Below are 14,132 nucleotides of genomic sequence, written 5' to 3'. Positions count from 1 at the left end.
GAAGAACTGTCTGGATGCCATCCTGCACCATGTGCTCTACGATGACTCTACTTGAGCAGAAAGGTTGGGCCAGATAATCCACTGCGGTCCCTTCTGACCTGATCAGTTCTGTGATTCTGTATTTATTGCACTGATTAGTTCACACACCTCCTGACAGCTGACAGGAATACAAAGCAAAACAGCTCTCAAAAGCAGTGGTTAGCATGCACAGCTCCATTAAGACAAGCTCTCACAACTCTCCTGCATCTGTACCATAGCACTAATCCTAGTAATGAGAGCAGGAAGCTGAAGCCGACCTTTTCATTTCGACCCAATGGATGCTGCCTTTTACCAGCATCCCTTTCCACGGCAGTGGCAGGACGATGGGCTGGAGAGCCCTCCTGGAACACTGAGCGGGGGTGATGAGGCTGCGGGCCCGGGTCTTGCCCCCGCCCAGGGGCTCAGGGCGGCGGGACCCTGCCTGGAGCCCGGCCCCGGGCCCGGCCCGCCTCGGCAGCACCTGCGCGGCCTGCCCATGTCTCATGAGGAAGGGCCGACGGAGCTGGGGGAGTTTAGCCTGGAGAAGAGGAGGCTCCTGGGGGCGCTCATCGCTCTCCGCAACCCCCTGGCAGGAGGTTTTAGCGAGGTCGCGGTCGGTCTCTTCTCCCATGCCCTGCACTGAGAGGGCAAGAGGAAACGGCCTGAAACCGAGACAGCGGCCACGCGTGCTAGAGATCAGAAAAACACTTTCACTGTTACGGTGCTCAGGCATTGGAATGGGCTGCCAGGGAGGCGGCGGAGTCGCCATCCCCAGAGGTGTTCAGGAGGCGTCTGGCTGTGGCTGTGGGCGATGCGGCGGTGGCTGTGGGCGATGCGGCAGCACCTCTGGCCTGGCTCTGGGCTGGCTCAGGCCCGCCCGCTCCCGCGATCCCACCCTCCGGCGCTCCGGGAGGCGCAGAGCCCGGTGCGTCACAGCGGCGCGCCGCCGCGGCCGGGCGCGCATGCGCGGTGTGTCCGGCGCCGAGCGCGGCGGTGGCGCCATGGCGGTGAACTACAGCGCCAAGGAGGAGGCGGACGGGCACCCCTCGGGCGGGGTCGGCGTGCCGGGCGGTGGCGCGGGCGGCGGAGGCGCCGGAGGCGCCGTGAAGACCCGCAAGCCCGACAACACGGCGTTCAAGCAGCAGCGGCTGCCGGCCTGGCAGCCCATCCTGACGGCGGGCACGGTGCTGCCGGCCTTCTTCATCATCGGCCTCATCTTCATCCCCATAGGCATCGGCATCTTCGTCACCTCCAACAACATCCGCGAGTACGAGGTGCGCGGGGCGGGGGTGCCCGGGCGGGGGTCTGGGAGCCGCCGGGGCCGGGCCGGGATCGCCTGCCCCGGGCCCATCCCGGGCAATCCGGCCCAGCCCCGGCGGGGTCTGTGCAGGGCGGACGCGGCGCTCGGGCGGTTCCGATTCGGTGTCACGTTCGTGTTCGTCAGCAAAGCGGCCATTAATTAGCCCGAACAGACACGGAGCTTACAGAGTCACCTCCGCATAGGCCGTGCCCCGCCTGTTAGCATTGCCGGTGCTCCGAGAGAGCTTCCCGGGGAGTCGCTGCAGCGTTTATCGACACAGCTCAGCAAGCTTTTTTCATAGAAGAAAATCATAGAATCGATTGGGTTGGAAAAGACCTCCAAGATCATCAAGTCCAACCCTTGGTCCAACTCCAGTCCATTTACCAGATCATGGCACTCAGCGCCACATCCAATCTCAGTTTAAAAACCTCCATGATGGTGAATCCACCCCCTTTCTGGGCAGACCATTCCAATGCCTGATTACTCTCTCTGGAAAGAAGTTTTTTTCTGATCCCCAACTTAAATTTCCCCTGGCAGAGCTTGAGCCCATGCCCCCTTGTCCTATTGCTGAGTGCCTGGGAGAAGAGACCAACCCCCACCTGGCTAGAACTTCCCTTCAGGTAGTTCTAGCCAGTGATGAGGTCACCTTTAAGCCTTTTCATTAGTATGTGCATCATCCCTGGGATAGCTTGTGGCAGTGGATTATGTATCTTCGACTTTTCCAGAGTAATTGTATTTTAGGACAGAGTTGTGTTGAATGTATTGCTGTAATTACGTTCACAGATGGTTTAACGTTTCGGGCACTCTGTGGGAAACCAGGGTGTCCAGAGTAAACTTGGAAAGGAGGATTGAAGAGAGTGGCTTTTCCTAATTGCACTTAAAAAACCTGAGTCTTTTACATCTGATAATTAGTCGGGCTACTGCTGTGAAAAGTTGGTGAGCATTAGCAGGAAGTGGAACTGTGTATCACAGGCGGATCCATTTGATAACAGAATCACTTGTGTTGTATGTAAGGGAACAACCTGCAGGGCTCAGGGACAGCCTGAAGAAGCAAATTGATGGCTATGATTAGTTTCAGTGAGCTAACCTGACCGGGACTGATTGTAGGGGGAAAAGTGTGTAGTTGTTTGTTGGATTGTTGTTTGGAGAATATGAAGTTTTGTGGATCAAGTAATTCTGGTTTTTGGAGGTATGCTGCCACTTTCAAATATGTAGTGTTCAAGAGAGTGGCTTGGCTAGTGGTGACAATGTGGCAGAGAAGTCCAATTAACTAAAGAAATCCTGAGGGAGGCAGTGAATTGTATTTTCATATTTCTGTTAAAATGCAAATAATGCCATAATAAAACCAGTTTAATTTTCATTTTATGTTAAGAACTAAAATTCCAGTCAAGGAGAAAAGCAGAAGGGGAAGAAAATTAAAGCCGAAGTATATTTTACAGTGTCTACATCTGTGTTTAAGCATACATTTTTGGAAAGAAGTTGCTTCTTGTGTCAGATTTTGGAGGTATGATGAACATGTGAAAACTGACACAACTGCTTCAGAGAACGGCCAAGTTATCATGGGCATGTAGATGTTTAAATTGTCACATTATAGCCATATTTAAGGTAAATACAATCCCATGTTTTCAACATGACACTCAATTGAGAGAAGCAGAAAACCAAACTCACTAGCTGTGATTTTTTGACAACTGCATTTAATATAGCCATTTCTATAGTAAAGCAATAGCCAATCATTAGATCATACTGATTGTAAGGTTAATATAGTTGGACTAATATATCCTTTTTTCATTATGGCTGAATCTGCATTAATTTGTAGGGACCAGTGATGCATCAATGCTCTGTGAGTCCAAAAATGTAAGCAAATTCTTGTGTCTGTATTGCTGCTGTGTGCATATACAGCTCAGTCATGTACTCCTGGTAAGTTCCACTGGAAGTCAAAAACTGGATGTTCCCAGCTACCGTTCTGCACAGAAATCTTAGAAGAGCTGGGAACATGACTGATGCTCGCCTGTGCAATCAAGTTGCACATATACAGCAGGAGTATTTGTAGGGGAAACCAGCTGGCAGGTGCTGGCCTTCAACCCTCTCTAATTTCAAGTTCAAGACTGGGAGGGGTTTCATTTGTTTGTCTGTTGTGCTGTGTGGATTCACTGTTCTATCATTCACCTCACTGAAGTTCCCAAAGGTCCAATTGTTAGGTTTTTGTGAGGACAGGAGAGACAGATTACTTAACTTCTGAGAGTGTGCTCAGTCAGAATGGGGAAACTTGAGTTCTGTCCTTTGATCCTTGTATGTGTTTTATCAAGTGCTTGTTGAGTGAGATTATCATTCTAAAGGCAGCTGAATTTTGGAAGAAAGAAGTTTAACTCAGAAAAGGCTTTGCAGTTGCAGCAACAAAACATAGGTAAAGCATTTTACAGACCAACATTTGGGCTCTGAACACCAGTGAGGGATGCAGTTTAACACACTGCTGTCCACCTATATGCATAGCTGACCTGTCTCCCTTCTTAGAATGCTGACTTTTGTTACAACCTCAAAATGTTATTCACAAATAGCTGTAAATTTAGCTGTGGGAGACAAGATGTCAAGAAGCTAGGAGCAGTGACTAAGCTTTTTTAAAAATGTAACTGGAGGAGGAAGCAGCGGTCGTTATTTACACCTACCTCCCAGCAATAGCAAACTTGTTAAATGTGTGTGTATGCATAGATATATGTGTATATATATGCTCGTAAACTTATTGTATTGGAATTGAATAGGATGTATAGTTTATAACCCTGAAATACATATTTAAGTTCAAGTCACCCATTTCTGGAACAGGATATTACAGCCGTCACCATCTCTGTGAACTGTGCTGTTCTCACACAGGTGCAAGGACTGAGCAGCAAAATGTACCACTTCCACTGGTTCCCTATGTGAGTGCTCTTGAATTCGAACGTGGAAGATTTCCAACAGCTGAGGTGTGCTTGAATTATAGCATAGTAATGTGTGGTAAAAGTTGAGGAATATCCAAAACATGAACTATGTAGGAAAGAGATCTTTGTGCTGTGAGTGCTGCTGTGATATGCGTAATGGTAATAAAAAGCCAGATTGACTGAAGGCAGGGATACCAATGGAGAACTGGAAGGACGTAGATAACTGTTGTACCAACTGAATAAAACCTACAGAGGGGAACAGCAAAGAGGACCAGAGTTAAGGGATGCCTTTTATACAAGAAGTGATCAAATAGAGGAGGATAAATATATGACAGCCTATGAAGTCTAGGGCATCATCAACGTTTTGAAGAATGTGTGAGCAATAGTTACATTATTTCTGTACCAAAAATATGTAAATAAATTGACAAAGGCATTAACAGCCTGAAAAGCCGTTGGTGCAGGGTAATTCTGATATACCCAGAGTATTAAATCAGGGTTTGGGAAAAGCTCATGGTGTGGAGTTGTCACACTTAGCTGCTGGCTGATCTCAGGGGACAGAAGGTGGGGTCAGGTGGCTTCCTGCTGTGGACTCTAAAGTCAGTCCTTCAGTTGTCAAACTGGTTTTGTTACTTTGTCAAGAGGTGAAGATAGATGCCTTTATTGCTTTAAATAATCTCTGTTAAATGTAACCTGTAAATGTGGATGCAGAAAAAGACATTTGTGTTGGCAGTTACTGTACAGGAAAGCTTTTGGAAGCTGACAGTGGTCGTCAGAAGGATGGTTCTGCTTCAATATGCATCAATTTCATGCTACACAGAATTTAGTCAATTAGGTTTTTGAAATGTAAAGTCTTTAGGTCTTTTTCAACCATACAGTTTGTTCTTGATCTAAAACTTCTCCAACCATTGGAGAACTAGCTCAAGATACAGGGATTTAATTTCTTTCTAAAGGAAATGCTTGCTTCAGCTTACTGTAGCAGAACACGCCCGCCCCTGCGTTAGCCTTGGACAAATGAGATGCATTGTTTATTGAGAGCAGTGGTCTGTCTGTCTGTCAGCTGTAGCTAAACAGAGCTGTTCAGGGCTCTGCGGTAGGGCTATTTCTAGATCAGCATAAACTCAGCATCTTGTTCAGCCGAGGAACAAAGATTATGTGATCCTCTCTCTCTCTGTGCCAGCTAATACCTTCTGAAGCTGTGTCGTTTCAGCTAGGCTGATTAGGGTGTAGGTCTTGTCTGTCAGAAATCTGGCAGCAGAGCAGACATCAATAAAAGTGCGGATGGAAGGGTTTCAACTTTAATAGATACTGAAAAAATTACAGGAAGGGAGACCTTGATGAAGATCCGGAGGAAAAAAGACTTCATGAACCTTGGAACTCTGTGTTTGTTTTAGCGAACCTTAATATGGGTATTAGGACAAATTGTAAATCACTAATTCTTGGTAATGCCTTTCTCTACAAACATAAATCAGGACAAACCATTTGCAGCAGCCTTTCATAAAGCTCTATGGGTGTTGTAGTTTAAATGCTACTGCCATTACAGTTTTTGGCATAACTTGTTATATAGGGCACCAATCTGAGAGTAAATTCTGAAACAGAAAGTCCAGAGTAAGTGTAGACATAATATTGTTTATAGGCAGATGGAAGGTTTCCCCTGCTACACTTGCTGGAGCTGCACATGCTGCTAACGCGGTCAAGCCACTGGAATTGGCTTGGACTGCTGAGGGTATGTTATGAACATTGCCCAGGTAGCCTGAATGTACAGAGTTCAAATAACAGCTTGTTTCTTGGGCTACACTGTTAAAGACAGATAATATTGTGTAAGCCAGATTAATACTAATCATCTTTCTTGTTCGTGTACTGATTATTTTTACCATTCCTGGCAAAACAGTATTGTTGTCTTAATCTTTCCTTATTTTAGAGCAATTTTTGGGCATTAAGTGATTTGAATGTTTTTTTTTAATCTTCTGACTAATTAGGGACTTAAAATGACCAACAAAAAAAGTTTCCTAATGAAAATCTTTTTTTATTAAATACCTAGCCTTTTAAAAGCTTAAGCTCTCTGGAAAGCATGTAAAAGCTGAGATGTGCTTGTCATACAGTGTGTGTGTTTGGAAACTTTGTCTGAAGTGTCTGCTGTTTGTGTTTTGGTGTGGTTTATTTGTTTGGGTTTTTTTGTTTGGGAGGTGGGGTGAGGGTTGTCATTTTTGTTTGGTTTTGCCCCAGCAGTAACCTCACTTCAATATCAAATTGCTTTCAGTCTGAAATCAAGAATACAGTCAGAATCACAAAATTGTTTACAGAATCACAGAATGGTTAAGGTTGGAAGACACCTCTTGAGATTCTCAGATAGACCTGAATGGGCCTTTGGTGTTGTGGTGTAATATGATTGCAAAGTTAATGCCACAAAAACTCTTTGGCTTAGTAATAATTTTTATTTGCTCTCTCATTTGAAATTAATGACTTTTTTTTTCCTGTTATAGATTGACTATACAGGAACAGAGCCTTCTAGTCCCTGCAACAAATGCTTAAATGTGTCCTGGGACAGCACACCACCCTGTACTTGCACCATCAACTTCACGCTGGAACATTCATTTGAGGTACACTGCCCTGTATGCAGAGTGATAGGATCTGTTTCATGTTCAAAATGAAAGTTTTGTCACTTAAGTTTTTGTTTTGTTCCTATTTTAGAGAGTTCTGTCTAGTTCTCCTGTGAACTTGGATCTGATTTTTGGGTCCCCTTTTCATTAGCAGGGGTGAGATGTTTCTTAATGCATCTGTTTATCTGGGAATGTTAAACATTAAATGGAATGTTTTATGCATCCAGATTTAACTGTGTTATATGGCTGGAGAGTAGATGGCTGTTCCTGCATGATTTACAAAAACTGAGTTCACCAAGAATTGGAAATATCAGATAAGTGCTTTCTGACAAATTAGAGGCAAATGAGGCTTACATGTTCTACATCGAATGTGACAGGTGTTGGGATTAGTGCTGGTGAATATCAATCACTCTGATAGTGGCACGTTTATACTGTTCGACTTCAGGCTGCCGGCTTATGTTAGGACAGTACTCTCATGTACTGAGTGTGAAGAAAGGATTGAGGGTCTTACTTCATGAATGTTGCTGTAAATGCAGAGTTAAAGAGCTTAAAATTGAAGGTTTGTGTGAATGAAAACTTCTCTTTCCGCATCTTGCTTTTTGTAGAGCAATGTATTCATGTATTATGGACTTTCCAACTTCTATCAAAACCACCGTCGTTACGTGAAATCTCGAGATGACAGCCAGTTAAATGGAGACAACAGTTCATTACTTGTAGGTATTCATGCTTACTTATGAATAAGCTACTAACTTTATAACTACTGCCTAAATCACCATATACAGTATTTAGTTTAATAATCACAAAGTACTAAAATTTTTGCATAAAGAAAGCAACCATAAGGAATTGATACTTTGTTTACGGAAAATAACTGTAAAACATTATAAAATTTCATGTTGATCATTTCATTAAGCAGACAGCAGTGCAGTACTTGCAAACACTTCTTACACTGGAATAGTTTTAAACTGTCTTGTTATCTTCAATAATATCTGTTTCTACCCATTCTGTTTGAAGCTTTCATTTTCAGCACAAAATAACAGTCAGTTACCTAGCATTTATTTGAGTATTGCAACTAAATATCATTTTTATTGACTAGTTCAATATGGGACATAAGCAATATTGGAAAATATCGGTTCTGTGTGTTCTGTTCAAGGCACTGTAATGTTTAGGGCTAGACTTCTCCTTTTCCTGATTTTTATGAGTGCAAATAACGGTTGAGTTCCCACTCCAGCAAGAATGATTCTCGTCTTTTACCTTTAAGCTTTAAAAAAGGGGAGAGTTTCAAGAGGCAACATTAGATGCCTGACACAAAGTTTAGTGGGGGACTTTTTCTTCTTGCACTTTGGCTGGCTGTTGGAGTTCTTTCTGCTTTCTGTATTTCATGTTGTGCTTGCTTTCTTGTTATAGTGTTACTTTCCATAACACTGATGCATATTCAAATAAAACTTTTTAATAAACGAGTACTAGAATACTTCATGTTGGACAGTGTTTTTATTAAAAGATAAAAGTTCTAATAGCTTCCAAGAAAAACCTTATTTTTACTATGGCCACGATGAGATTCTGACTTTATTAATGTTTTATTCCTGCCTGTAAGAGAAAAATCAATCAGGCTAACTAGCATTGAATGCTGAGATATTTGTAAATAACCTGCCTTTCGAAAAGATTATTTTTTGGTACATTTAAGAAATGAACAGTATTGAAGTACTGTAGTAAAAACCAGGTTACTTGGTTACAGCCCAGACTCATTTGCCTTTTTTCTTTCCAACTATCAGAATCCAAGTAAGGAATGTGAACCTTACCGCACAAATGAGGACAAACCCATTGCTCCCTGTGGAGCTATTGCCAACAGTATGTTTAATGGTATGGTAACACTTAAATTATCATTTAGATGGTTCTGGAATCTAGTGTATGTTTTGTGTAGTGTTGCAGATTATTCTGAGTAAAGACATTGGGGGCTTGGATTAACACATTTTTATTGTTCAGAACAAAATATCTTGTACTGCTCTTGCTTTTTTCAGAATTGCTATGAGAATTTTGAATCTCATAGCACACAAACAATGGAAATACCTGTTGTGAGAAGCTGCTACTGCTATGAAGTAGAAACATAGATATTCTATATGCATAATATACTGCTATCTAATATACTGATTCTTACAGAACAACTTGTGATTGTGGCAGGCAGGTAGTAAATGCATTGTTCAAGGTTTTGTTTTGTTTTCTCTTGGAGGTAATTGTTTCACTACCTGTCATGATTGTCTGTCTAATGAAAATGTCTTCATCTGGTTTTCTAATTTGATACTGTCTTTAGATACACTGGAGTTATACCGCATTGATAATGACACAAGGACTCCGATTACTTTAATTAAAAAAGGCATTGCATGGTGGACAGATAAAAATGTAAAGTTCAGGAACCCTACAGGAGATGGAAACAACTTAACTGCACTTTTCCAAGGTAAAAAAAGAAAAAATGAAAAAGAAATTTTAAGAATAACAAAATGCTTCAAAACAAATTTTTGATTCCAATGATTTTGCTTCATTGACATTTTATCAAATGTACTCATGTAACTCATGTTGTGGTTCTGTGAAGAAATCGGAGCTAAGGACTACTCTGCTATTAAGAAAGGTTGTCTTAAAGTAATGAAAACTGCAAGTTTCAGTTTCATGTGAAAGTGTTTGGATTTATCTTTACTGTGATCATTGCTTTGGTTTGTTTCTGATTTCTGATTATTTTTTACCTTGAATACTAAAAAACCGTGTAATATGTGCACTGCTGTGCTTTAACCCCAGCTGGCAACTAAGCGTCAAACTAACTAACTAACTAAACAAACAAACAAACAAAATCCCCCCAAACAACAAAGAGGGAGGAAAATCATCATCATCATCATGGCTTGGCTTTGTGAACGGAAGATTTGGGAAGGGCTCTCCCCACGTGGGTGTGCCCTTCCAGCCTGCACAGTGGATTTTTTAGGTGAGGCACAGCGTGTGCAGAACTGGCCCCACCCTTTAACTCCTAAGGTTCATCTGCCATGACTGAGTGAGCTTGGCAGTGAAGTCCTCAGGACTAGAACGTACAGCCCCCAGTATTCCCAGGAGGGCTCCCATCCAAGTACTAACCGGGGCTGACCCTGGTCAGCTTCCGAGATCTGACGGTATGTGGTGTCAGGGTGGCATGGCCATTGTAGAGAGAAAAATAAAACCCAATAAAAACAATTAATACAAAAGAAAAGGAGTTGCTTCACACCATCTGAGTCCGCAATCAAAGGCAGCCCCTCTACCTGCCCGTTTTTATTGCTGAGCCTGATGCCATATGGTATGGGATATCCCTCTGGTCATTTGGGGGCAGCTGTCAGGTCTGTGCTCCCTCCCCGTCTCTCATGGGCCTCCATCCTCATCACTGGTGGGGTGTGGTGAGGAGCAGGAGAGGGCTTGATGCTGTGCAAATACTGTTCAGCAAGAACAAAAACATCCCAGTGTTATCAACAACTTGTTTCCACGACAAATCCAAAACATTCTTCCATACCAGCTACTGTGAAGAAATTTAACTTTTTTCCAGTAAAGACCAGTACAACTGCTATAATGCTTGGATTTAAATTGTAGAGAAATACTGCAGTTGTTAAATGAAACTCTTCATATGGAGTATTCATTTAAATGTTTCTACTGCTGGATTGTGCTAAGTTTTCTAAAAAAATGATTCTTCTTTTGTGATTAGAAGTGACTGATACCTTTTGACAAAGCAAAGTTTCCTTTGGCTTCTACATCTGAAAATAGGGCTCTAAGTGCATGTGTGTTTATGCAAGGTATATAGTAACTTCAGGTTTAACCTGATACGGGTTTCTTGCTTAATCACAGCCAAATTACATGTTGCCAATGGGATGACTACCCTTGGAAAAGCATATGCCTCACCCTAATATAACGTGGAATTGTATTTCCAATACTGTTAGCAAAAGCATTTGTACATAATCAAAAATACTGTACACAATTTTACCTGCTTGTGGTTCAGGAAATGGTGCTGAAACTCTTACCAGGTAAGCAGAGGAGCTGTTGTCATAATGGAGAACTGTCTCACCAAGTATTGCTTTGAGCCATATGAATGTATAGGGAAGGCAAAATTCTTGAAACAAATGGACAGGTGTTGTCATGAATCAAGCTATTTATTTATAGAAATTAAACAATTTAAACTCCAAAATAAAAAGTTCTCTAAACAGCCCAGTGTGTTGCAATAGTAGTGAGTCAGCCTGTCTGTTTATACTGTTTAGAAGTTAATATGTTTGTTTCGTAATATGAGAATGAATTTTGATGAGCCAGTGTGGTACTCAGGCCTGTATTTGAAATACTTTGTTTGGTTTTTTATAAACTTAGGCACAACAAAACCTGTGAACTGGCCCAAGCCAGTGTATATGTTGGACTCAGAGCCTGACAACAATGGCTTTATCAATGAAGACTTCATTGTGTGGATGCGAACGGCTGCTCTGCCAACGTTCCGCAAGCTGTATCGTCTCATTGAAAGGAAGAATAACTTACAGCCTACCTTGCAGGCTGGAAACTACTCTTTGGAGATTGCCTACAGTATCCTTTCAAAGGCCTTTGAAAGTGGCTAAGGTCCTTAGCTGGATTACACAGGCATATATTTGCAAGTTCAGATTAACTAGCCTTTTTTGTAAAAAGATGCTACTGAGTTGTGGTTGAAAACTGGTACGAAGAGAAGGGTAGAATGTTACCATCTTTTATTTCTGTGCTAGTTTTATAAAATGTGTAGCTTCATAATGAGAGGGAGATCAGATTCCTTGGGTGTTGTAAAGGAATGGAGAGATGCACAGGAAAATGGGAAGAGCAGAGGTAGGTGGTAGCCTATAAATTTGAGAACTGCAACTTCAAGGTGAAATGACATTATATAACGAAGGGCAGACACTTTAGAGGTTGGAAAACCACCTGAGATGTGGATCAGGTAGAGGTCTGTCATTCCATTTTGGACAACCTAAAGACTAGGAAGAAGAGCAGGAGACTAGAAGAGGAGGGTTGTTGTAGTTACTGATTTCTTCAAATTCAAAAGCACTTAAAGATCATTTTTATACCGTGACTGCAGTATTTTCTTTTGATGCAAAACTATGAGGACTGTGTATAAAACTGAATGAACATAGGGAAAAATTTTGTACTAAAATATATTGAAGAATCAAGATTTATATTTTCCTCACTTTATTGAAGCTGCTTTCAAAAGCCCACAAAATCATACGTTTATTCTTCCCTTAAAAAGGAGTTAACTTCTGGTTGGGCAGTTTTCTTGAAGTAGCTGACAGTGCCCAGTTTAGTCTTAGCCTAAAAAGAACAGCTGAATGTTTCATGTTTGCAGTTCCAGTATTCAAAAGCAGCAGTTTGTATTTGGAACCTTAATGAAATTGCCCAAAATTTTCCTGTGCCTGACCATATCAAGCTAGGTTTGGAAACTTGCTTCTTGTTTTCCTAAATGTTTTTCAGATTATCCTGTACACAGTTTTGATGGACGAAAAAGGATGATCCTAAGCACCATCTCGTGGATGGGAGGCAAAAATCCCTTTCTGGGAATTGCTTACATCACTGTTGGGTCCATATGCTTCTTCTTGGGAGTGGTTTTGCTAATCATCCATCACAAATATGGCAATCGAAACACTAGTGCAGACATTCCCAATTAATCTTGCATTCTGAAAATAAATGTACTGCATGTGCATCAAGGCCAGTCCAGAACGGATCCAGTTTTTGAAAGATAAATCTCTGCCTCTGTCACTTCTGAGACTGGGTGCATAATTTTTATCTAAAGCTCCCCTTTCCCATTCTGTGGATTAACTCTTGAAAATGACGGGTATACAATTAGCTCTATTGATTGTATCTCTGCCTATGTCAGAAACAAATTTTCTGATGTTTGCCTCTAACTGGGCAGGCCACATGATGCATATAGCTCCTGTTCCCTTGATGCATCTGCTGCTTGTTCATGTGCTGTGTAATGTTGGTATGATTCAGTACATTTAGGTTGTGTGGAGAAAGACTGTTGTAAGATACTGTAAATTGTTAACTTTCCAGAATTCAGGTGTCAGTGCTGTTGAAAGGAAAAGTCAAGTCTTTAAATGTTTTTTTCAATTTACTGTCTTGTGTGCATGGGCTCTTACATTTCTTGCTGAGATTTTAATATATTTATACAAGTTGTTAAATATTTTTCCTGTGTTCTACCCACTTTAAGTGCTGTATAAAATTCAGCACTCTGGATTCTTTCTATATTTACAATAGATGTGCCTGGCCAGTAAACGAGCATCCTATGAAGATACCAGAAAACCTATTTGTTAATTATCTGTGTGAGTCTCTTTAAAAGACTGGGTGGGACATGTTTGTTGCAGGTGTAATCTGCTTTTTCTAATTTTCTTTGCTCAAAGTCATATCCCATACTAGTTTACTTTTTGTGCTTGTTGGTTTTGCTTTTTATGAGCAGCTCCAAGCATTAATCAAGAAGAACCTAAAAGGTTTTTTTCTGTTCACAAATTTGGGTGAATTACTGAGGTGAATTCTTTTTACTGGAGGAGTTTCCTAATTTTCTTAAGGCATATGTATTCTGAGCAGGCTTTGTTGTAAGGGAATTGTATACTTTTTCCTTACTCGGAGTGAGCACCACATTAATTTTTTGCGGTGTTAAGGAAGTAAACTATAGAAATTCAAAAATTGAGATGGTAGTGACCTCTTTTTCCTGAAATGCAGGTTTAGCTTGCTGTGAAATGTAATTTAAATATTGCAGTTAGAAGCAATGTGCAGCTTAGTGTCTTAAATCAAATTACAGAAGGTTTCACCTTTAGGTTAATTAAAAGTTAACAGCAACCTGTATAAAATATTACTTTTTGGTGACTTTTTTTTTTAGATGATGCACAGAAACTGTAATGTATATGGTGGAGATCACTTTATATGCAACTAGCTTGATAAAGTATTGAGTATATTAAAAGAGACCTAATAAATTCTGCAAACCATTTAATAAGAGATTTGGTTTTGTTCTTGAACATACACTTATTTTCATCTGGATGAAGACATCATTAGGTGTAAGTGCAGTTTTAAGTGAGTTGTATTTCTGGGATTGCATATTTGTTACAAAAATTCATGGTCCGATATCTTAATGTATAGGCAGATTTAAACAAAATTTATTAATTTATTATACAAACACGAGTGGTTTTTCTTAATTACTTGAGTAACCTAACAGTTTACATGTGTAAATCTGGATAAATTGTGGAATGGGGCAGCGTTTCCAGTGTGCTATCTCACTATAACTCCATATAATAATTGGTTTGCATGCTACAGTCT

At 41.2% G+C, this 14,132-nt stretch overlaps 1 protein-coding gene across 1 annotated transcript; it reads left to right on the top strand.

Moving 5' to 3' along the window:
* The first annotated feature begins 965 nt into the window (after positions 1–965).
* TMEM30A (transmembrane protein 30A) lies at positions 966–13,812 on the top strand. The gene is made up of 7 exons (XM_071548624.1): positions 966–1,292; positions 6,711–6,827; positions 7,433–7,540; positions 8,597–8,684; positions 9,133–9,276; positions 11,184–11,390; positions 12,297–13,812. Exons 1-7 carry the CDS (start codon positions 981–983, stop codon positions 12,488–12,490), a joined length of 1,170 nt encoding a protein of 389 aa, XP_071404725.1. The 5' UTR covers positions 966–980; the 3' UTR covers positions 12,491–13,812.
* Positions 13,813–14,132: the final 320 nt, after the last annotated feature.

The sequence above is a fragment of the Pithys albifrons genome, chromosome 2 (assembly GCF_047495875.1).
Source record: "Pithys albifrons albifrons isolate INPA30051 chromosome 2, PitAlb_v1, whole genome shotgun sequence".
Classification (NCBI taxonomy): Eukaryota; Metazoa; Chordata; class Aves; order Passeriformes; family Thamnophilidae; genus Pithys; species Pithys albifrons.
The sequence above is the reverse complement of the archived record's forward strand: the minus strand, read 5'-3'. Positions and strand labels throughout refer to the sequence as shown.